This window comes from Hyla sarda, chromosome 1 (assembly GCF_029499605.1).
Source record: "Hyla sarda isolate aHylSar1 chromosome 1, aHylSar1.hap1, whole genome shotgun sequence".
Classification (NCBI taxonomy): Eukaryota; Metazoa; Chordata; class Amphibia; order Anura; family Hylidae; genus Hyla; species Hyla sarda.
Genome location: NC_079189.1, coordinates 384,093,542 through 384,119,633, shown reverse-complemented (window position 1 = coordinate 384,119,633; position 26,092 = coordinate 384,093,542). Strand labels below are relative to the sequence as shown.

The following is a 26,092-nucleotide window of genomic DNA, read 5'->3' as shown; positions in this document are numbered from 1 at the left end:
CTTTGAGCGTGCAGCTAAAGGGTTAATAGCGCGCGGCACCGCGATCAGTGCCGAGCGCTATTAGCGGCGGGTCCCGGCTTCACTATGACGCCGTGCCCGCCGTGCCCACGGTGACCCCGCATTATACCATGGGAGCGGGACAAAGGACGTATTCATTGGTCCTTGGTCCTTAAGAGGTTAAAGGGGTACTCCCGTGGAAAACTTTTTTATATCAACTGGTACCAGAAAGTTAAACAGATTTGTAAATTACTTCTATAAAAAAAAATCTTAATCCTTCCAATACATTTTATGGGCTGTATACTACAGAGGAAATACTTTTCTTTTTGGATTTCTCTGCTGTCATGACCACAGTGCTCTCTGCTGACCTCTGCTGTCCATTTTAGGAACTGTCCAGAACATCATATGTTTGCTATGGGGATTTTCTCCTGCTCTGGACAGTTCCAAAAATAGACAGCAGAGGTCAGCAGAGAGCACTGTGGTCGTGAAATCAGAGAAATCCACAAAGAAAAGCATTTCTTCTGTAGTATATAGCCCCTAAAAAGTGCTGGAAGGATTAAGATTTTTTAATAGAAGTAATTTACAAATCTGTTTAACTTTCTGGCACCAGTTGATTTAAAAAAAAATAAAATAAAAAAAAAAGATTTTCCACAGGAGCACCCCTTTAAGAGAGATGTTCTTCATATTTATTTTGCCAATAAAGGAATCATCACTACTCCACTCGTCTCCTATAATTCTAAGGCTTCTTTCACACTAGCATAATTACTACGTTTAGCAAGTTCCGTCACTAGTTCCGTCCTAAAATCAGCTGTCACCGGCAGTAACCAAATCCTATACGTTTGTTAAAAAATCCCATTATAGGATTTTTCTAATATCCGTTTTAATCCATTATAGTCCGTTATTTTGTGACGGAAAATAGTACAGAAGAAAATAGTTCATGAAATATTTTCTTCCATACTATCTTCCGTCACAAAATAACGGACTAGAATGGATAAAAACAGATATTAGAAAAATCCCATAGACTATAATGGGATTTTCTAACGGACGTATAGGATTTGGTTACTGCCGGTGACAGCTGATTTTAGGACGGAACTAGCGACGGAACTTGCTAAACGGAGTAATTTGCTAGTGTGAAACAAGCCTAACACGGTACAAACATCCAATTTTATGACAGAACACTGCTTTCCAGCTCAAAGTGGCCTCTCATAGAGAACAATGGCATTCAACTGCACAGTAGAGTGTACTTTACTGTAATTTGAAAAGTTGTTCAATATGTATTTTTGACAACAAATATAAAGATTTCAGGTCAGAGACTTCAAATGTTAAAGTTTTACCATTATCTTATTTTTTTACTTTGCAAAGAGACACAAAAGTATTTATAGTACTTTTGTGAATAAAGTAAAAAAGAGAAAAAGCAAAAAGAGTTGAATAATTTAGTGAAGCAGCAAGATCGGCATCATCATGCAAACATCAGTCACTGCATGCGGGCACAGTTTTGCCCACATACCTTGATTGCAATGCAGTACCTGCACCCCAACTCAGAAATGATTCTTCTAAGACAGGAATGGGGCATAAATGACTAGTATTGAGCGGCATAGGCCATATTCGAATTTGCGATATTTCGCGAATATATGGATGAATATTCATCATATATTCGCTAAATTTGCATATTCGTAATATTCACCTTTTATTTTCGCATATGTGAAAATTCGCATATGCGAAAATTAGCATATACGGAAATTAGCATAAGCGAAAATTCGCACGCCAGTCTCACACAGTAGTATTAGAGCCTTCTTTACACCACACAAGCTGGAAGCAGAGAGGGATGATCACTGTGATGTGTACTGTGAAAAAACAAAAAAAACAAAAATATTCGTAATTATGAATATATAGTGCTATATTCGTGAATATTCGCGAATATGCGATATTCGCAAATAAAATTCGTATTGTGAATATTCGCGAGCAACACTATAAATGAAGCATAGGAAGTGAGGGAAGATATGCTATTTGTCCTCTTGGATAACCCTTTTAAAGGTGAGTAAAATACAGTCCCATAAAGTGAGCAATCTAAGATGCGATGTTTAGTTCTAAATAATAAGAGTTTACACAAGTACCTTCTACACATGTACTAGAATAAAATTAAATTCTAAATGTCTTTGATGTTAAAGGGGTTTCAGGAAAGAAAATAGAGTGTTGAGTTCTTCCAAAAACAGCTCCACACCTGTCCTCTGGTTATGTGTGGTATTACAACTTGGCTCCATTCACTTCAATAGAACTGAGCTGCAATATCACACACACAACCTGAGGACAGGTGTGATGCTGTTTTTGGAAAAAATCTGCTCTTTTTTTTAAATCCTAGATAAGCTCTTTCAATTAGTCTCTGATCTTTCTGTTATTTATTGCCTGTGTTCAGAAACAGTATATGAAAAATATATGACATAATTGACTGATGTATTACCTGAAGGCCTACTTCATATATCATAATATTAATTTGTAGATCAACTGCAATTCCACACCTATTTTATACTTGGTTACATTTACAGATTATTTTACATTGGATGCATAATTAAAATTGGAGAACATATATATGGTGCAAGCATCTCTGAAACATCATCTTACTGTGCTATATAAGGAGCATCAAAGCAGGATAAAAACTTGCTGGATCTGATTTCTTTACAAAGCCCCCATGGTGCCAGAACAGTGGACCCCCACATGTGACCCCATTTTGGAAACTACACCCCTCAGGAAATGTAATAAGGGGTACAGTGAGCATTTATACCCCACAGGTGTCTGACAGATTTTTGGAACAGTGGTCCGTGAAAGTGACAAATGTAATTTTTCTGTTGCACAGCCCTCTGTTCCAAAGATCTGTCAGACACGTGTGGGGTGTAAATACTCACTGTACCCCTTATTACATTCCTTGAGAGGTGTAGTTTCCAAAATAGGGTCACATGTGGGGGGTCCACTGTTCTGGCACCACGGGGGGCTTTGTAAACGCACATGGCCCCCAAATTCCATTCCAACTAAATTCTATCTTTAAAAGCCCAATGGCACTCCTCTTCTGAGTATTGTAGTGCGCCAGCAGTGCACTTTACATCCACACATGGGATATTTCCATACTCAGGAGAAAAAGCCCCCAAAAATGTGTAACTCCATTTCTTCTATTACCCATTGTGAAAATGAAAAATTTGGGGTAACACCAGCATTTTATTGAAAATTTTTATTTTTTAATTTTTACGTCTCATGTTACCTTCCTTGAGGGGTATAGTTTCCAAAATAGTATGCCATTTGTTTTTGTTTTCTGTTCTGGCATCATGGGGGTTTCCTAAATGAGACATGCCCCCCAAAAACCATTTCAGCAAAATCCACTCTCCAAAAGCCAAATGTCGCTCCTTCCCTTCTGAGCCCTCTAGTGCACCCACAGAGCACTTTACATCCACATATGAAGTATTTCCCTACTCGAAAGAAATGGGGTTACAAATTTTGGTGGGCATTTTCTCCTATTACTCCTTGTGAAAATGGAAAGTTTGGGGTAACATCATGGGGGCTTCCTAAATGTTACATGCCCCCCAAAAACCATTTCAGCAAAATTCGCTCTTCAAAATCCGCACTTTATATCCACATGTGAGGTATTTCCTTACTCGAGAGAAAATGAATTACAAGTTTTGGGGGGCCTTTTTACCTTTTACCCCTTGTAAAAATGAAAACAACGGGACTACAATAACATGTTAGTGTAAAAAATTTTGAATTTGATTTTTCTCCTCCATTTTGCTGCTATTCCTGTTAAAAACAAAGGGTTAACAAACTTTTTGAATGTAATTTTGAATACTATGGAGGGGTGCAGTTTTCATAATGGGGTCCATCCTAGGGGATCTCCAACATAAAGATTCTAAAATTCACTTCTAACTTAACTGGTCCCTGAAAAATTCAGATTTTGAAATTTTCGGGAAAAATAGGAAAATTGCTGCTATACTTTGAAGCCCTCTGATGTCTTCAAAAAGTAAAAACATGTCAACTTTATGATGCAAACATAAAGTAGACATATTGTATATGTGAATCAATATAACATTTATTTGGGATGTCCCTTTTCCTTACAAGCAGAGAGCTTCAAAGTTAGAAAAATGCTAAATTTTCAAATTTTTCTGGAAATTTGGGAATTTTTCACCAAGAAATGATGCAAGTATCGACGAAAATTTACCACGAACATAAAGAAGAATATTTTCTGAAAAAACTCTCAGAATATAATTTATAATTAAAAGCATCCCAGAGTTATAAATGCATAAAGTGATAGAGGTCAGATTTGAAAAAAATGCTCCCGTCCTTAGGGTCATAATGGGCTACGTCCCAAAGGGGTTAAACACTAATCTACAGCCTGCTAGGACTGTAAAACAGCCAACAGCAGCATATTCACCTTGCTCCCTGTCCATCATCAGCACTCCATTCTGCCTCAGTGTATGTGTTTACCTATCCTAGTGATGAGCAGAGTAAAGAGCGTGCATGATCAGGGGGAAGTAAACACAGTCACTAGGGTGGACAAGAGCCCTAGCAATGGATCAGGCAAGGTAAGTATGCTGCAGCTTGTTATTTTACAGCCCCAGAAAGCTGCAGCCATCATCACACCTTTTAGATCTTTGCCATGAAGACCAGGATGAAAAATGGTTTGAATTTAAAAACAGATCTAATGTAGTCTTATTAACTGTTTTTGCTGCGTCATATAATATCTTATGTGTTTAACAGGGGTAGTAATATTTTGGATGACTCTTTGTGCAGTGCTTTATTTACTTAGATACATCTGTGTGACTGCAAGGTGGAAAGCTGATTCCATACTCCAGCATGTGAGTATTTACACTGTGGGATGTATTAGACAGCAACTGAACAGTCAGTTCTTAATGTTGCTTTCCTGTGAGCAGGTGAATTGGGTAAGGATCAAAGCAACTTTGACTAGATAACTGTAACAGAGCCATTCCAAAATAGTAGGGTTGTTTCTGGTACTTACCACACATTAGTCCAAGTAAGGACAACCAGTAAACCGGTGCCAGGGTCATGGGAGCCCAAGGCTCATTGAGTCATATGGAGAGCTAAGGCTAGTCTGGCCTGATGCATGGAAAGGTGTCAGAACACAGAGTGCACTGCAACTAGCTTTGTATGGAACTGCAGAGCTGTATAGTACAAAATATTAGGCTGTTATTAGGCAATATTATGGCTATGTGGATAGTAACTACATGTGAACTGTAAAATTGTGTTGATCAGATTTATACTTTTCATCTCTTCCCTATATCAAGGGTTTTTCCATTTAAATACAAATTGCGCATACTTGGCAGGTTTCTCTTGTTTTTAGAACATGGCATTCTCCAGAATAAGCAATAACAATGTAATAATTTATTCCTGGCAGTTGCCTCATGTGTCAATCAAAGTGAGTGTCTCTTTCCAACACTTCACAAATAAATTCCAGATAGAGATCATTTTTATTAATATTAATTAATTTCTTTTTAGCTGTACAGCTGTACAAACACATTCTTTATATCTGTAGGCAGGGCCGCCATCAGGGGGGTATATGCAGTACCCCTGTAAGGGGCCCAGGCTCAGTGAGCCACGTCGCTTGCTGCCTGCCAGTATCACCAGGCCCGCGGCAGACTGACAGGGACATCCTGTGGTGTCCCTGGCTGTGGACCCGCGGCCACTTTAAATTCCTGGAGGCTGCCGGGAGGCAGCATGCACAGGCACGTCACTGACGTGCCTGTGCCCCTAGATTGAAGGAGCAGAGGAGTGGACCAGAAGAGTGAAGCGGAGCAACACACAGTGCGGCCCGGCCAGGAGGTAATTCTACAAGCACAGTGCCACACAGCACGTCGCCTAGGAGCACCAATGGCTGGAGACAGTGTGTCTGGGGGCACAGGGGGGGCCTATAACTATATTGGGGGGCACAAGGGGCTTATAACTATATTGGGGGGCACAGGGGCCTATAACTATATTGGGGGGGCACAGGGGGCCTATAACTATATTGGGGGGGCACAGGGGGCCTATAACTATATTGGGGGGCACAGGCGGCCTATAACTATATTGGGGGGGGGCACAGGGGGCCTAATATTATATAAGGGGGCACAAAACAGGCACTATGTATTGGGGTAATACACATGGGGAGTTTGTAAAGAGGGGGCATTGTGCTGGAGAAAAGAGCCTAAAATGTCTGTCTGGCTGTCTGGCAGGTTCTGTGGAGATGAGTCTTGGCAAGGAGAAGCCTTCAAGATGCCCTGGGTCGGATAGTGAAAAAAGGAAAAGTAAACAACTCAATCAGAGAAGATTTCACCTGTAATTCACTGCAGAGCAGTTGCAGGTATTTAGCTCTATATGGTCAGTATGTGGGGATATTGGCAAATTTTTAGGCTGATTTTTAGGTTGGATTTACAGTAACTGGAATTATAGCAGAGTGCAGTGCAGTGCAATACTTTGCAGAGCTGTGTTTTACTGCACTCTACTCTGCTGTAATCTAATTAGAAATATTAGAAAATTGGGGGAGGACTCGGGGCAGGCCATGGGGGGAGGGGGGGGCACACCTCGAGCCCTGTAAGGGGCCCCAAAATTCCTGATAGCAGCCCTGTCTGTAGGTAGCAGAGCTGTGGAGACATGTGACTGAAAGGTGTCACATTTACAATCCAGACAAACAACTTTCAATGATTTGCACAGTCCATCTCCACACAAATCTTCTTAGGCTAGATTTACATATGTCAGTTGTGTCAGGCTCAGGTTTTTACATAAACTGTTCACAACTGATAGCACGACTGATGCTCAAAAAGTGCATAAATTGACATCAGTCAAAACCATCAGTTGTCATCATTTGTCATCAGGTGCCATCAGTTTTTCAGAGCCTCAGTTTTTTTCCATGATGGAAAATGGTAATGGGTGTTTTTTTTTAAAGAAATAAGGGGATTAATTGCGTATTTTGGGTCACTTCATACCAGACAAAAAGAGAAAGAATTGTTGTAATCGTATGGACCTACAGAATAAAGATTTTGTCATTTAATGCACTGCATGGAAGCTAAAGCTGCCCCAAAAATTTATTTTAAATTCATTTTAAACTATTTATTTTTTAAAGCACAGCTTATCATCGTAGATTTGGTGGTAAAATGGGGGATGTCATACAGTATAATTGGTGGCGCAACAACAAACCCTTATGTGTGTCAGTAGGTAGGAAATTGCGTAGTGGTGAAGAACATTACTTGCCAAAATGAAGAAAATCTTGGCTCTAGACTGGTACAATGAATACTACATGGTCTCACAACCAGGGTGCCTCCTGCTGTTGCAAAACTGCAACTCCCTGCAAATCCCAGCGGGCTGCTGGGAGTTCTAGTGCTGGAGGCACCCTGGTTTGGCAATGCAGATTTTTTGCAAGTACCACTAGCCCACCAGGATTAGGCCTACCTTTTATTCACAGCTTTATTGAGGAAGTTGGGAGAACTGTACCCAAAATACCACTCACTCACGGCCATAATGGAGTACTGGAGGCAAAAGCCGATGCTTGCAATGTACTTTCAGCTCTGTCCGGCGATTCCTCCGGCACTCCATAGAGAAACATGGGGTCCGACATCTGAAGCCGTCTGACAGGAAGCAAGATATGTTACCCTGTCTGCGACGTTCCAGCGAGTCAAATCATCTGCCGTCTAAATTGAGACGCCACATGATTGTGAACGGTCCCATTCAAATGCATAGGATTGGTTTCGGTTTCATTTTCCCTCCCACGTAGCTTTTGCAGCGCCGGAGGGAAATGGCAACTGACGCCGGACAGGCTTCCTCTAAAGTGTCATTTCATGTACTCAATAAAATATCAAGATGTCCATCACACATATATTTACCAATTAGCTAGTAATCTTTGGGTGTGGCTCTCCAACACATTACACACACATCACATATGATCACCAATGAGATATTCAGACCTTCATATTTGCAGAGCAATCTTTGCTTCAGGCCCAGTATACTGTCATTATATTCTAAGCATTGCATTCTATTCAGGTTATGTATCAAAGAAGGAATTGTCCAGCGCAGTAGCTCGAATGCAAGTGTACTTTATTTCAGAACAGCAACACATGGACCAGGACAACAGTGACATCTATACAGTGGCCTAAATGCATTAAAAAGCTATTCAAAATTATTTACAATAACGCGTATGTAACCTAATATACACCAGCCTTAACATTAAAATCTAGTATTGGGTAGGTCCCCCTTGTGCAGCCAAACAGCTCTGGACCGTCATGACTTGGAGGGGTATGTATGAAGGCTTTTACATAGTTTTTTTTTTTTTTTGTAGCTATTTTCTTTATTTGTTACTTTTTGCGACAAACAGTCATTAGTCATGATTTCATTCAGCGACATTAGTCATGATTTCATTCAGCGACATTAGTCATGATTTCAGTTAAAATCATGCATTGGTTTGGAATTCATTAATTGCAACTTTTCAATTTGGCACAGATTTTGGTGCAAATACCTGCATTAAAGGGGTATTCCGGGATTTTTTTTTTATTTGACTATGCTACAGGGGCTGTAAAGTTAGTGTAGTTCAGAATATAGTGTCTGTACCTGTGTGTGACGGTTTTCTCACAATTCTTCTGTGATTTTCACATCAGAATTTATTTTTACCAGCATACAAAATGACTTTTGTCTCGGATTTTTCCCATCTTGCAATGCGCCCGAGACCTGACTCAGTCAGCTGATGACAGGGAGCCTGTCTGCTTCAATGGGTGGAGGGACTCAATCTGCAACTAATGCAACAGCTGGAGGCACCCTGATTGAAAACCACAGGTCTTTTGAATGGATGCAGCTCATTTATGTTTCAATGGGTGGGGTGGCTGATGTGTGGGAGGGAGGAAAATAGAATTGTGGGATTTGTAGTCAAAAAAGAAAAATCAAACAGGAAATACAAGTTCACAAAAAGCTAGCCACAGTGTTATGGTCATCTCACAACATAGCCATTTATACCCAAGACAAGCACAGATCCTTTCTAAGCATGTCCATTACTGTCTGCCAGGTACATACTAAAATCACCTTATGGTGGATAACCCCTTTAAGGCGCAAATCCACACCAAAAATAAAATGACAGAGAAAATAGCTACAACAATAGAATGTAGAACATTTGAACAGTGCCCAACCAAAAAGTGGAAAAAGAACCCTGAACAATAAAAGAAGCAACCTGATTGGTTGCTAGGGGAAAATGTAACACTTATCCAAGGCAGAGGTCTGGATGAATATCCCCCCTAATGCACAAATTAAAAACAGCAAAAGGGCCCTGGCTGTGCGAGCTTTACCTCTGTAAACAAGAATTCTGGGGCAGGAGTCTGTGCCTTTTGTAGGGCTGCATTTGCATCAAAATTACAAACTTGCGTGCGACAATTAATTATTTTGGCACAACTACGCTCTATTTGATGCAAATAAACATACATAAAATCACACATTGCAACACCATTATTGATACATACCCCCCCCCCCCCCCCCATGGACTCTGAAGGTGGTAGCATCTGGTTCAAAGATGTTGCCAGCAGATTCTTTCGATGGTAACTGTTGTTTCAACAACCTTTGCATAAATCAATAGTATAAGAGACTTTACAATATATCTCTTTAGAGAAAATGCATATTAACACCCCCCCCCCCCACATCCCTTCTGAACATCATTCACTTTGGAAAATAGCCTTCTTGAAATAAATCGGTCCAGGACCTTCTTTTCTGTGTGTGCAGTGTATAGAATACATCATAACAGATAGTCTTAACCCACTAGCCGAGGGACAGAATAAGAGATGAAAACTGCAGAGCAGATATATTGTGAAAAAATACCAATACAAGCTATATAATGGCCGGAAATGTTGCTACTCCTCATGTACACATGCCAGCTTAATGGGAACCTGCCACTAAGCTTTACCCTATAGAACAAGTGGCATCAGGTGTCCTACCATGCCTGTATGTCTGTTGGCACCACTATAAATGTGGAGAAAACAACGTTTATAAATGTTACACACAGTATGTAAATAAGGCTTACCGTATATACTCGAGTATAAGCCGAGTTTTTCAGCACGATTTTTCGTGCTGAAAACACCCCCCTCGGCTTATACTCGAGTGAACTCCCCCACCCGCAGTGGTCTTCAACCTGCGGACCTCCAGAGGTTTCAAAACTACAACTCCCAGCAAGCCCGGGCAGCCATCGGCTGTCCGGGCTTGCTGGGAGTTGTAGTTTTGAAACCTCCGGAGGTCCGCAGGTTGAAGACCACTGCGGCCTTCAACATCATCCAGCCCCCTCTCACCCCCTTTAGTTCTGAGTACTCACCTCCGCTCGGCGCTGGTCCGGTCCTGCAGGACTGTCCGGTGAGGAGGTGGTCCGGTGGGATAGTGTTCCGGGCTGCTATCTTCACCGGGGAGGCCTCTTCTAAGCGCTTCGGGCCCGGCCTCAGAATAGTCACGTTGCCGTGACAACGACGCAGAGGTGCGTTCATTGCCAACGTAATTCTGCGTCATTGTCAAGGCAACGCCTCTATTCCGGGCCGGAAGCGCGGAGAAGAGGCGCCCCCGGTGAAGATAGCAGCCCGGACCACCTCCTCACCGGACCACCTCCTCTCCGGACCACCTCCTCTCCGGACAGCCCTGCAGGACCGGACCAGCGCCGAGCGGAGGTGAGTACTCAGAACTAAAGGGGGTGAGAGGGGGCTGGATGATGTTGAAGGCCGCAGTGGTCTTCAACCTGCGGACCTCCGGAGGTTTCAAAACTACAACTCCCAGCAAGCCCGGACAGCCGATGGCTGCCCGGGCTTGCTGGGAGTTGTAGTTTTGAAACCTCTGGAGGTCCGCAGGTTGAAGACCACTGAGGGCGAATGATGAGAAGAGGATGATGAAGGGGGGGGTGTCGGGATGATGAAGGGGGGTGGGAATGATGAAGGGGGGGGTGTGGGATGATTACAAGGGGATGATGAAGGGGGGATGTGTGGGATGATAAGGGGATGATGAAGGGGGGATGTGTGGGATGATAAGGGGATGATGAAGGGGGGATGTGTGGGATGATAAGGGGATGATGAAGGGGGGATGTGCGGGATGATAAGGGGATGATGAAGGGGGGATGTGTGGGATGATGACAAGGGGATGATGAAGGGGGGATGTGTGGGATGATAAGGGGATGATGAAGGGGGGATGTGTGGGATGATGACAAGGGGATGATGATGATGAGGATGTTAATGACGGGTCTGGATGATGACAGGGGGGGATGAGGTATTTCCCACCCTAGGCTTATACTCGAGTCAATAACTTTTCCTGGGATTTTGGGTTGAAATTAGGGGTCTCGGCTTATACTCGGGTCGGCTTATACTCGAGTATATACGGTAAGTAGTCACTAGGCATTCGGCATGCTAAAGTAGTCATGGCTCCCCCGGCTGTAATCACGCCTATTCAGGCTCTAATTACACCTATCTAGGTATGATTGAGCAGCTCAGTCAGGTTGTGATGTCATCTATGATGACATCACAACCTGACTGAGCTGCTCAATCATACCTAGATAGGTGTTATTAGAGCCTGAATAGGCGTGATTACAGCCTGGGGAGCCATGACTGCCTCAGCAGCCACATGCCCATTTGCTACTTAACCCCTTCATGACCCAGCTAGTTTTGGCCTTCATGACCCAGTCCGTTTTTTCAAATCTGACATGTGTCTCTTTAAGTGGTAATAACTTTGAACTGCTTTTACCTGGCAAAGTGATTCTGAGATTATTTTTTTGAGACATATATTGTACTTTATATTAGCGATACATTTTTGTTGATACCTGAAGCGATTTTTGTGAAAAACTCTAAATTATTGTGAAAAAGTGAAAAAAAAATTCATTTTTCTATGTTTGAAATTCTCTACTTGTTAGAGAAATAGTCATGGCAAATAAATGTAGTTATTAATTCACATCCACAACATGTCTACTTTATGTTGGCATAATTTGTTAAATTTCTTTAACTTTTTTACGACATTAGAAGGCTTATATTATTATGAGCATTTTTTCTAATTTTCAACAAAAGTTTAAAATCACATTTTTTGGAGGAACAATAACATTTTGAATATATATATATATATATATATATATATACACATACATACATGTGTATATATATATATGTATATATATGCGTGTGTGTATATATATATATATATATATATATATATATATATATTTAATATACATATAATATACATATATATATATTTATTTATTAATTTTTTTTTTACTTCTGTACAACAGCTCCACCCTAGTGTCTAGTGCACAAAACATGCAGTAACAGGTTTAGGACACTAGGGGGAGCTGTTGTACCACAAAACAGCTCCTTTACAAAAAAAAAAGGTGAAAGTGAAACTAAAGCATGTCGGTGGGCACGGCATCGGCAGCTCGGGACAGGTAAGGGACACAGGGGGAAGGGGGGGGACAGGTAAGGGACACTGGGGTCTCCTAGCAGAGCAGTGTGTGTGTGTCCCGATCCTCGTGATCGGGACACACACACTGCGCTGCTCAGCATTTTTCTGTGCGAAATGCTGCCATCAGCTAGTCAGATTTGACTAGCTGATAGGAGCGATCGCTGATCGCTGAATAGGCTGTAATCACGCCTATTCAGGCTCTAATTACACCTATCTAGGTATGATTGAGCAGCTCAGTCAGGTTGTGATGTCATCTATGATGACATCACAACCTGACTGAGCTGCTCAATCATACCTAGATAGGTGTTATTAGAGCCTGAATAGGCGTGATTACAGCCTGGGGAGCCATGACTGCCTCAGCAGCCACATGCCCATTTGCTACTTAACCCCTTCATGACCCAGCTAGTTTTGGCCTTCATGACCCAGTCCGTTTTTTCAAATCTGACATGTGTCTCTTTAAGTGGTAATAACTTTGAACTGCTTTTACCTGGCAAAGTGATTCTGAGATTATTTTTTTGAGACATATATTGTACTTTATATTAGCGATACATTTTTGTTGATACCTGAAGCGATTTTTGTGAAAAACTCTAAATTATTGTGAAAAAGTGAAAAAAAAATTCATTTTTCTATGTTTGAAATTCTCTACTTGTTAGAGAAATAGTCATGGCAAATAAATGTAGTTATTAATTCACATCCACAACATGTCTACTTTATGTTGGCATAATTTGTTAAATTTCTTTAACTTTTTTACGACATTAGAAGGCTTATATTATTATGAGCATTTTTTCTAATTTTCAACAAAAGTTTAAAATCACATTTTTTGGAGGAACAATAACATTTTGAATATATATATATATATATATATATATACACATACATACATGTGTATATATATATATGTATATATATGCGTGTGTGTATATATATATATATATATATATATATATATTTAATATACATATAATATACATATATATATATTTATTTATTAATTTTTTTTTTACTTCTGTACAACAGCTCCACCCTAGTGTCTAGTGCACAAAACATGCAGTAACAGGTTTAGGACACTAGGGGGAGCTGTTGTACCACAAAACAGCTCCTTTACAAAAAAAAAAGGTGAAAGTGAAACTAAAGCATGTCGGTGGGCACGGCATCGGCAGCTCGGGACAGGTAAGGGACACAGGGGGAAGGGGGGGGACAGGTAAGGGACACTGGGGTCTCCTAGCAGAGCAGTGTGTGTGTGTCCCGATCCTCGTGATCGGGACACACACACTGCGCTGCTCAGCATTTTTCTGTGCGAAATGCTGCCATCAGCTAGTCAGATTTGACTAGCTGATAGGAGCGATCGCTGAGGGGGGGGGGGACGAAACCCCCCTAGGTCCCGAGGCAAGATGGCTGGCACCATCTTACCAGTCGCAGCGGGATGCCGCGAGTAGCAGCCAGTTTCTGCATGATGTACATGTACGTCATAGGTCGGGAAAACCTTCCCGGTCATGACATACATGTATGTCATGGGTCGGAAAGGGGCTAAAGGGGTACTCTACTGGAAAACATTTATTTTTTTAAATCAAATGGTGGCAGAAAGTTAAACAGATTTGTAAATTGCTTCTATTAAAAAATCTTAATAGTTCCAGTACTTATTAGCTGCTGTATACTACAAAGGAATTTCTTTTCTTTTTGAATATCCTTTCTGTCTGACCCACAGTGCTCTCTGCTGACACCTCTATTTATTTTAGGGACTGTTCAGAGTAGGAGCAAATCCCCATAGAAAACCTATCCTGCTCTGGACAGTTCCTGACATGGACAGGGGTGTCAGCAGAGAGCACTGTGGTCAGACAGAAAAGAAATTAAAAAAGAAAAGAACTTCTGATAAATACTGGAAGGATTAAGGTTTTTAATTGAAGTAATTTACAAATCTGTTTAACTTTCCGGCACCAGTTGATTTAACCCCTTGCTGCAAATGGATGTTCATTAATGTCTATCTGTGGCTCCCGAAGTATGATGCACACTCAGCAGGTGAGCGAGCATCATACCTGTTGGGTCCTGGTTGCTATAGGTAACCAGGACCCACGGCTAATGCCAGACATCGCTGATCGGGCTGATCCCCGACATTAAACCTTTAGATGCGGCGATCAAACTTGATCGCCGCGTCTAAAATGAAAGTAAACATTGCCAGTTAGCTCAGTGGTGCTGTTTGGGACAGCTGCGGTGAAATTGTGGCGTCCCGAACAGCTTGCAGGACGCAAGGAGGATCCCTACCTGCCTCCTCGCTGTCCGATTGCCGAATGGCTGATCCGTGCCCGAGGTCCAGCCAGGAGCAGTCGAGCGACGATAACACTGATCAATGCCATGCTATTGCATGGCAGTTGTCAGTGTGTGTCCTATGGGGCTATAACATTGCAAAAAAAAGTGTTGAAAACATTGAAAATAAAGTGTTAATAAATGTGATTTAACCCCTTCCCTAATAAAAGTTTGAACCACCCCCCTTTTCCTATTTAAAAAAACCTGTGTAAATAAAAATAAACATATGTAGTATCGCCGCATGCGTAAATGTCCGAACTATAAAAATATGTCTGTAATTAAACTGCATGGTCAATGGCATAAACTTAAAAAAAAATCCAAAGTCCAAAATAGCGTATTTTTGGTCACTTTTTATACCATAAAAAAATGAATAAAAAGTGATCAAAAAGACTGATCAAAACAAAAATGGTACCGATTAAAAAATTCAGATCACGGCGCAAAACTCATACCACCCCTTATACGAAAAAAAAAAAAGTTATAGGGGCCAGATGAGGACATTTTTCAAAACGTAAAACGTAGGGAAAAATTCTAAATGTAGGGAAACATTAGTAAATGCCGTGGAAAAATATCTGTTGGGGGGAAAAAAACACAAAAAAAAAACTCCACTACACTCTTAGTAAATCAGGCCCATTATCTTTTTTCTGTAGGTCCATATGATTACAACATTATCCAATTTGTATGGGTTTTGTTTTAATTTACAAATTTAAAAAAATTTGAACTTTTTGTTAAAATATTTTGTATGCTTAAAATTGTTCTTTTCTTACCCGTATAACACTTTTATTTTTCTGTATACAGGGCTGTGTGAGGGCTCATTTTTTGCACCGTTATCTATAAGTTTTTATCGGTATCTTTTTTTTATTTTTTTACTTTTTTTTATTTTTTGATAAATGAAGTGACTAAGAATCAGCAATTCTGGATTTTGGTATATTTTTTTTTACGTATACGTCATTCACATGCGGTTTCATTAACATTGTATTTTAATAGTTCGGACATTTATGCACTTGGTTATACCACATATGTTTATGTTTATTTTTGTTTACAAAATTTTATTTGAAAAATTAGAAAAAAAGTGATTCAAACTTTTTTTTAGGGAAGAGGCTTATTCACATTTGTCAACATTTACACATTTGTGCACAAATTGTTTGTCCCCATAGGGAATTATTATATTCAATCTTTCGATTGCACACATTGCATCCGCACTCCATTACTACAGTCTGCAATGCAAAAATGATGGTTGATGGGATAACATTTGCATATGTATGGAGAAGGGGGTACATTTTTTGCAGAATAACAGCCCCATGATCCCTAATGAAGCCAGGACTCACCTGAGAAAACCAGTTGGACGCAGTTACTGTGGTGATTGACATGCTTTTCTCCCAAAAAAATTGTTCCTGTGAGTGCATTAAAAATACCCCCTCCAGGATTTTTACCACACAAGGCTGTTTTTCTCTTTCCCTATCTTTATCCACCCAAGCACTACAGGCATACCAATGCAAGTACAGTGATCCCTCAACTTACAATGGCCTCAACATACAATAGTTTCAACATACAATGGTCTTTTCTGGACCATCGTAAGTTGAAACCAGATTCAACATACAATGTACAGACAGTCCAGATCTGTGAAATGTGTCAATGGCTGGAAGAACCGACCAATCAGAATGGGCATTTTACTGGTAAAACCCCTGTATTTCTGAAATTCATTCACAGACTGGCTGTCTGGTAGCGTCCCCTACAGTACAGGGAGGAACTACAAGTTCTGTACTACTCCTTACCTGTGCCAGGGTTTGTTACTCCTTTGGACACCAAGTAAGGGCGGCTCCATTTGGGACACTGTGTGTACTGTATAGGACCTTGAAGAAGCTCCTGTCCTCTACATAAACCATTGTTGCCCAATCAGGGTGTCTCCAGCTGTTGCAAAACTACAACTCCCAGCATGCCCGGACAGCCGTTGGCTGTCCGGGCATGCTGGGAGTTGTAGTTTTGCAATAGCTGGAGGCACCCTGGTTGGGAAACACTGACATAGACAGTGATTACAGTTCCCAGCAGATCTTTCTTACTTTTATATGTAAGGACTTGCTTTATCTATATTTGTTATCTACTTATTTTTCTTTAATCCTCACTTTTTCCTATTTTTGGATGACATTTTGGTGGCTTCAGAACCAATTACCTGGTTTCCATAGAGTTCTGGTCTCAACATACAATGGTTTCAACATACAATGGCCGTCCTGGAACCAATTAATATTGTAACTTGAGGGACCACTGTACTTCTTGACAGAAAGTGGAGGGAGCCACAGATAATGCTCCTGAATACCTGTTTTGCAAAGCAAAATAATGAAATATTCAAGAGGCCAAGCGTCATTCTATTAAAACTATGTTGATATTCGCTCTTATTATATTATTATATTTTATTAAATGTTATAACTTTTCTTGGCTACATTTTTGGCAGCTAAATACCAGGGTCTGCAACAAACGGAAATGACAAAACACCAGTCCTGAAGCAATCAATACATATTCTTTAATAGAGGAATGTGTTGTAAATGTTTTCCTTGAACTTTGCTCTATTGTGTGAGTGTGCTTTTTCTATTTGATGTTGTGTGTTTATATACAGTATATTACTATATTTCAGCATAGTCACTTGTCATACATTAGGCAGTACACGATAAGATGTTACTAGCATGAGAAGTCTCTTTGTGTTTCTTTTCCATTAGTTTGGTAAAAAAAAAAAAAAATGATTTAGGATGAAAGTTACCATAATTAGGAGGAGAAAGGGGGAAGGGGAATGATGTCGGTTGACATTGAGGGATGCAACCAAAATTCATCATTAATTTAACAATGCTAGCTAGATGTATATAGTTGTCTGCCATGGTAATATAGAATGCATTGAATGAGATAATATGTAGGTGATGTTTTGGTATAACATTGTTGTTCATATCACTGGCTATATTTTTACATGTGGGCTGTAAGACGTTCCCCTAAAAGGTGTACTCAAGCTTAGTAAAATTTATGCCCTATGTGATGTCCCAGTACAGGATATGATTCCACATTCCTATCAGCTTGAGTCCCTGTACGTCATCAGGGCTCACCTGCAGTGTTCCCCCATAAATGTAATTAGTTGTACATTGAATGTTAAGGACCTTTGATATGGTCACATGGTTAATAGTCACATGATAATGGTTGTCACATGTTAAGGTCACATGTTTGGTTACCCAGAGAGCACCAGGTGACCAGATGATCCGCAGCTAGCCTATGGGCTCCTTGCACAGCCCCCTTTATAAGAGGGGGAGGTACTACAATCATTTTCTTGCACCACACTTTCTGCTGAGGTCAAGTCCAGTCCAGACGTCTCAGAGCCAGTGTCCAGCACATCTGGAGGCCTCAAGCCTCAATTACAGCCACAAGTCAGTAAGTCAAGTCTTCTCTGTCTGCTGTCACTACCTTCAGTCAAGTCAAGTCTATTATAGTCAGCGTGGCTGTGCTAAAGTCTGTCAAAGTCACTTCAAGTTGCAAGGTCCCTTGTGTTTACTGGTCACCTCTCTGGGATCCTGGCTTGGCTGTAAAGACTGTACCATTTGTCTACCTCAGTAAAGCTACCTTTACTGACCTGGCCTGACCAGGCCTTAAACTATTATTTGCCCTGCCTAACCTAGGACTAGCAGTGCAACCGTTTGGGTGATTCTGGGTTAAAACCACGCCCTGGCGTCACGAAAACAAAGGGTTAATAACACCTGCCCCATGCACCTCACTTGGCACCCTATGGCTTCGCCACACATATCCAAAGGGAATCACGTGGGTCCCAGCGGTCAGAACTCCCCCTCCCCACAACACTTATGCCCTATTTTTTGAATAGAGGATACATTTTACTAAACTGTAAGAGTTAACTTGCTAATTACATCACCTGTGGGTAGGTGTTTCTAGTTTTTTTTTTAGCAAGGACATGTACTCATAATTAAGATCCATGGGGCAGGGCCTAAAATTTGTAGACTTGTTAGTATGTTCCAGACATGCTGTTTTTCATCTTTTTGATTTAATATTGAAGAATTTTGTTACATTGGTCAATGTCAAAGTCAATAAATATTTGATATAATTGCCACTCTCCTAATAAGTTAATGTTTTAAGGTCAGAATAGCCATTGGACACAACAGGTTGTCAGCGAGGCCATCCACCTGCTCCTGATGACAGTTCAAATTTTTTTTTTAGCAAAACATCTGCAGGCCTGGCCATTTTGCCCCTGCAAGGTCCTCCTCTTTGGTTGTGCTAGGGAGGTCCTTGTACAATAAGCTGGGGCAGGGCCACTTTAATAGACATGCACGTGCAGGCCTGCCCCTGACATTAAAGATGTGTTCCTTCCCCGGGTGCTGTGCTTTGCAGGAGGATAAGAATCATGTGAATCCTCACTCGCAGCTAGGATCTATATAGCCTGCAACATCCACAGAGCACCATGCCTCCTCTACATGGGGAGAAAGACAAAGAGGTTAGGCAGGGCAAAGGAGTACCTAGGAGGATGTAGTGGTCTTGGGGGGGGGGGGGGGGGGACGATGACGACAGAAGAGTATGTAGGAGGAAAGAGGGGGCAGGGGTGACAGAGGGGTCTGGAGGACTTAAAGGTCTGGAGAAGAAGGGTACAGAGGGGTTTGGAGGCAACTTAGGGGTCTGGAGAAGGAGTACAAAAGAGTCTGGGGGGACTAAGGGGTCTAGAGGAGGAAGGGACTGAGGGATCGTGGGGGAACTTATGGGTCTCGAGGAGAAAGGGACAGAGGCATCTGGGGGCTAAATGGTATAGAGGGGATGTAAAGTTTGGAGAAAAAGAGAACAGAGGGGTCTGGAGGACTTAGAGGTCTGAAGGAGAAGGGGCCAGATTGGTCTGGGGAGGACTTAGGGGTCTGCGGATGAAAGGGACTGAGGGAGGCAGGACCTGGAGAGGAGTTACAATGTGGCCACCTAAAACCTACTTACATTCCAACCCAAAGAGTTCCAGAGTTCGGGTCTAGAGAAGGATAGCGCTGGGGAGGGAGTCAGCCAAACTGAGAACATATAGGGGGGTATTTATCAATTTTACCTGTTGACAGTTTCTTTTTACCCTTTCTTTCACTTTGGTTTTCGTGGACATGCCCCAAATTTATCATTTGGTGCAAGTTGTTAGTAATTTTGGCTCAAATGTTGAAATCAGCTGTTCCCAGCGCCTTTTACACAGAACTTACCGCCACAGAGGACGCGTATTTTACCCTGTAGAGCGGCCATTTCGGAGTCCCTCCTGCAGTATACCAGTAAGCGACATGAGTTATTTTCTTTTGTGGGGTTTATAGCCACCATGTGAAATGGATTTTATTTTCAACTTGGGTTGTTTTTTTTGTGTGTTTTTTGTTACTTTAGTGCAGTGGTCTTCAACCTGCGGACCTCCAGATGTTGCAAAACTACAATTCCCAGCATGCCCAGACAGCAGTTGGCTGTCCGGGCATGCTGGGAGTTGTAGTTTTGCAACATCTGGAGGTCCGCAGGATGGACACCACTGCTTTAGTGCTTATCTTTCCTGAACCTGTGTGGCCATGTCCAATGCTGGCTCAACAGAGGGTGAAGGTTCCTCAGAGACAACTATGTCGGAGGACAGTACTGAGCAGCCCTGGAGGCGTCGCTGCTTTCACAAAAAAATGTTTTTAATGTATTTTGACGCCTTTACATTTTCTGACATTGCTAAGTGTGTTTTCCATGTGCAGAATTTCTTGGCGGGGATGAATTACTGACTAAAGTTAAAATCACACACAGGACCGTGTGATTTTGAGAAAGTTGTAAAAATGACAGTGGAGAAGATGCGCCAAAGTTTGGCACAAAAAGACACAGCGCCAAAGTATTGCGCCAAAGTTACGTGAAAAAATACACATAAATCCTTTGATAAATACCCCCCATAGTGTGTGGCAGTATTATTTGTAGGGCCCAAGGTGTGACAGGGTTATATTCATCATGCACAGTCCTTTGGATAGGGGATAAGATGTGTAAGCACCGGAGTACCCCTTTAAGATGAAGAAGCAACTGCACCACTCTTCCTCTGCACAGTTTTTATAAATCTCCCCCATAGTGTGTATTCTGCCTGTCTGTGCCCATCAGTGCTACAGTAACTTGTAAGGTTATACAAATAAAATGTTAAAGTGCAGACCCATCTGACCGAGGTCATTGTGACATAGCAGATGTGTGCACACATTCTCATCAAACTATTAACCAGGGACATCACATTTATATATATATATGCATCGCTATATGGGTGTGGGGTATATATGGAATATCACTATTCATAGTCTTATATATTTACATGGGAGATGGATTATTAAGACTGTAAAAAGACTGGACTCTACTGCAGCAGGGTTGTTAAAGGGGTACTCTACACCGCTGAAAACATTTTATATTTTTTAAATCAACTGGTGCCAGAAAGTTAAGCAGATTTGTAAATGACTTCTATTTAAAAACTCAAAGCTTCCAGTACTTATCAGCTGCTCTATGCTCCAGAGGAAGTTCTTTTCTGTCACAGTGCTCTCTGCTGACACCTCTGTCCATTTTAGGAACTGTCCAGAGTAGAAGCAAATCCTCATAGCAAACCTATCCTGCTCTGGACAGTTCCAAAAATGGACAGAGGTGTCAGCAGAGAGCACAGTGGCCAGACAGATAGGAAATTCAAAAAGAAAGAACTTCCTGCGGAGCATATAGCAGCTGATAAATACTGGAAGGATTAAGATTGTTTAATAGAAGTAACTTACAAATCTGTTTAACTTTCTGGCACCAGTTGATTAAAAAATGTTTTCAGTGGAGTACCCCTTTAACATCCAGCCTTCCAAAGACAGTGCCTTTGGGATTTGGGATTGGGATCATTCTTAATTGTAAGGCAACCTTTTAATTCTTATTCTACTTTTGCTTCTTTTATAAAATCTGCTGTTGATAATCCTGCTATATGAACAGAAATCACTGTATACAAGGAACAATATAGAGCGGCAAGTTTGAAGGTCATTGAACAACATTACCCTTCTAGATTTCACCTTGAACCTGACAACTATGTCTCAGTATATCTGATGCCTTACCTGGCTCCAAATACTGATCCTGTCTGTGCAACTAGATGGCCAGATATATTGTTTGTATTTTTGTACATTTTAGCTTCTCTATTATCATATTTTGAATTTAAATCATATTTACATCCAAAGTCTAGAAGAAAAAAACTGACCTGACTGACAATATCACATTTTATAGATATGATATATTTACTACATATTCCAACAGTTAAATATTTGCAAAATTACCAGTAAATTCTCATTTTGTATTTGTAGTTTGGTCTGCATTTTATAATATGTGTGAATGATACCTGAAATTGTTAACTGCATAAATGGTTAATACCGTTCTCATGAATAAGAGGGCTAGATAGAAGCTTGGAAACCCCCTTTAAATTAAAGGGGTACTCTACTGGCCAGCGTGGAACTAAATGTTCCAAATGCTGTTTTCGCGTTGTGGGGGTCGGCCACGCCCCCTCAATGCAAGTCTATGGGAGGGGGCGTGGCAGCTGCCACGCCCCCTCCCATAGACTTGCATTGAGGGGGCATGGTGTGACGTTACGAGGGGGCATGGCTGACCCCCGCAGCGCACACAGCATTCGGAAATAAATGTTCCGAACGCGGGCCAGTGGAGTACCCCTTTAAGTATTTTTGTCAATAACATTTATGTTTTTATACTCAGAAGTGAAGTTTAAGACTCACTTTTCCAGTATACAATGTTTGTGAAGTTACTTTCAAATGTATACAACTGACCATGGCCGAATATATAGTATAATGGTGAAGTTGCAAGAGAAAGTGGTTTGTCCAGTGGGACTTTTGTTTATTCTTCCGAGACTTGCCTGAGACTTAAGCGATTAGGATACAGATTTGCCGGAAGTCCCAAAGACTTGCATGGGACTTCTGGCAAGTCCATATCCTGATCATTTTTCCGGTGGGCATGTATTGGGCTACAAAATGACTAGGAGATTTAAACAGGTATCCTGCCGCCTGACCAACATCGGAGTCATTCTTTAAATCATGACTGTTTCTACAGAACTATGTTGATGCTGAAACACTGCATATCTTAGTTTGGTTTGTATCACATTTAACCCAAATTAGACCACATTTTCTTTCTGCCTGAGGTAGCTAAAACGTTACTTTTTTTTTTTTTTTTTTAGATCTAAATGTTTCCACTTATGCTAATATACTATTAGGAAATTTACCAATGGTTTTGGGGAACATTTTTCAAACGTTTTTGAGCAATCACTTACTGTTGTTGTTTTCTTTTTTTTTTCGCAAAAATTGAGAGCATTGTGCTAAACTTTGTGATACAGCATTGATAAATCCCCCTGTGTCTATCTCTCTGGTCTATGTGGGGCTTGTAGTATTTTTATTAATCTAATTTTATGTACTGTTATTAGATATACCCACTCATATTGAATCCTGACCTCCACTATCATCTGTTTTTATAATTTTTATATGATTTTATGTCTTAAATGGGCACTCTCATTAAAACACCTTTTTGCTATTGCACTCCTTATAGTAAATAAAAAAGATTTCTAATATACTTTAGTTAAAAAAAAAAAGAAGTTTTCTATATTTTATTTGTGCTTACAAAAGCTCAAGAGCACATTTTCCCCCATCTTATACACAGACTTTGGACCGAAGCCCAAACACAGGAAGTGCAGCCTGGAGTGCTGAGGGGTGTGTGTCCAACCAACAGCATATGGCAGTTAAGTGTGAGAGGAGCTATGATTGGATGAGGCTGGACACCCCCCCCTCAGCACTCCAGGCTGCACTTTCTGTGTTTGGGCTTCGGTCCTAAGTCTGTGTATAAGATGGGGGGAAAATGTGCTCTTGAGCTTTTTTAAGCACAAATAAAACATAGAAAACTTCATTTTTTTAAACAAAGTATATTAGAAATATTTTTTTTTTACCATAAGGAGTGCAATAGCAAATATTAATTTTAATGAGCGTTACCCTTTAATGAACAGTTAATTGTGATTAATAAATAAACTTACGTTTGAGTATTTTTGTATATCTTTTCCATCTTTGTTGTGTTTTGGGTAGGAGTTGTAAAGCCTGAAGAGAGATTAAAAGGGAATATTTACTTATCATGCAGGTTTGACACAATTTCACCTGTTCTATTACTTTAGAGTTTAAACAATTACATTACCTTTTTTATGTATTTAATTTATTATTATTATTATTATTATTATTATTTTTCAATATTTAAATTAAAGGTTTAAAAAAAAAAAAAACTAAAAAAAACTATATTGGGGAGTCCTTGCCTTTTTACTTGACTTTATGTACAGTATATATCTCATGTTCTTTTTTTGTTGCTTGTGCAAACCAATTTACATAGTATTTTCTATAAATGTAGCAACATCAAGCAATCCGAATCAAATATTTGCAAGGCATGTCCTTATAGAAAGTCATCAAGATTATAATAAAACTGAAAAAAAGGAGGAGACAAGGCGTAACCATTGAAACCATGACTCTTGGAATACATGTGATTTCAAACCTCTCCCTAGCAGTTGTTAAGGATAAATTCTCTAGCAAGTAACTAAGGAGCAAGTAAGAGAGTGAGGCAGTGCACTCCATTTATCCAAGAATCTGCTGGCATGGAGCTGCTCGTTCAGCACTTTTTTACAGTCTTGGGACTTATTTTATGCCTTCAGCTTCTAATAAAATGTCTTGGATTTTCTAAGTACCTGTTTCCACAACTTTGGGGTGTGTTGCCACCATCTTTTTTCCAAACATTGGGAGAATGGGCAGGTAATATTTTCCTTTTTTAAACTTGTGAATTACTAGTATGTAATGTAATGTAAATATTTTCTTTTGTATCTATTAATTCATTAATAATTCATTCATCTATCTCCATGTGTTTGACAAATATTCATTTCAAAAAGAGAACCTATTTTAGATATGAACCTCGGTGTGAGTTATACTATTACATGACATTTAAATGTAATGCACAGGTCCATCCATGTACATGACTTAGAGCAGTGGTCTCCAAACTGTGGCAAAACTCCAACTTCCGGCATGCATTTTGGAGTTATAGTTTAGAAACATCTGGAGGGCTACAGTTTGAAGACCACTGTCGTAGGGTATAATCAGACAAGGAGTTTTTAAGTTGGAAAATTCTTTTGTGGATTTAGCAGCAGAAAGCTTGAAATTCTGACATGTATTAGCAATATTTACGTTGTGGATTCAGGCATGGATTATAGCCCATTTAATGTGGCAACTCTACGTCTGTCTACCCAACACTGCGACCACATCAAGAAGTTACCCATCACTTCATTTTCATCCATGACACAGTTATAAAATCTGCATTGGAAAAAAATCTGCACCATGTTAAAGGGGTTACTCGGTGGAAACAATTTATTTAAATCAACTGGTGCCAGAATGTTTAAGTTAAACAGATTTGTAAATTACTTCTATTTAAAAATCTTAATCCTTCCAGTACTTATCAGCTGCTGTATACTACAGAGAAAGTTCTTTTCTTTTTGAATTTCTTTTCTTTCTGTCCGCGGTTCTCTCTGCTGACACCTCTGTCCATGTCAGGAACTGTCCAGAGTGGGATCAAACCCTCATAGAAAACCTATCCTGCTCTGGACAGTTCCTGTCATGGACTGAGGTGTCAGCAGAGAGCACTGTGGACAGACAGAAATTAAAAAAGATAAGAACATCCTCTGGAACATACAGCAGCTGATAAGTACTGGAAGGATTAAGATTTTTTTTATCAGCTGCTTTATGTTCCAGAGTATGTTCTTTTCTTTTTGAATTTCTGTCTGTCCACAATGCTCTCTGCTGACACCTCTGTCCATGCCAGGAACTGTCCAGAGCAGGAGAGGTTTTCTATGGGGATTTGCTCCCACTCTGGACAGTTCCTTAAATAGACAGAGGTGTCAGCAGAGAGCCCTGTGGACAGACAGAAAACTTTCTCTGTGGTATACAGCAGCTGATTATTATTATTAAATAGAAGTAATTTACAAATCTGTTTAACTTTCTGGCACCAGTTGATTTAAAATAAATAGTTTTCCACTGGAGTACCCCTTTAACCTCTTCAGGACGCCGGGCTTATGCATACGCCCTGCATCCCGAGTCCTTAAGGACATGGGGCGTATGCATATGCCCGTGGGAATTCCGGTCCCTGTCGCTAGCCAGTTGGGGACCGGACCGGGATGCCTGCTGAAATCATTCAGTAGGCATCCCAGCACATCGCCGAGGGGGGTCCTGAGACATGCGATTTTCTGCTATTCCGGGCTGATCGGGTCTCTGGTGACCCAATCACCCGGAAAATAGGGATGATCGGAGCTGTCAGTGACAGCCCCGATCATCCTGAGGGATAGGAGCGAGGTCGCAGTGCT

The 26,092-nt window shown here is 40.7% G+C and overlaps 1 protein-coding gene and 1 long non-coding RNA gene across 3 annotated transcripts in view; one reads left to right on the top strand and one right to left on the bottom strand.

Annotated features, from left to right (window-relative positions):
• Nucleotides 1-26,092, bottom strand: part of LOC130276077 (uncharacterized) — an 81,861-nt gene that overhangs the window by 53,980 nt on the left and 1,789 nt on the right. The window contains exons 2-3 of one of the 2 annotated variants that reach the window (XR_008845013.1): nt 23,741-23,801; nt 18,773-19,162 (exon numbers count right to left, since the gene is read on the bottom strand). This is a non-coding gene — a long non-coding RNA (uncharacterized LOC130276077). Of the gene's footprint in view, nt 1-18,772; nt 19,163-23,740; nt 23,802-26,092 lie in introns of those variants that run through there. The other variant, XR_008845014.1, reaches the window with a different exon arrangement.
• The window catches only part of HSD17B3 (hydroxysteroid 17-beta dehydrogenase 3), a 105,779-nt gene continuing 103,984 nt past the window's right edge, over nt 24,298-26,092 (top strand). Inside the window, exon 1 of the mRNA XM_056524932.1 lies at nt 24,298-24,497. Within this exon, the coding sequence (XP_056380907.1) occupies nt 24,344-24,497 (154 nt within the window). The 5' untranslated portion in view covers nt 24,298-24,343. The remainder of the gene's footprint in view (nt 24,498-26,092) is intronic.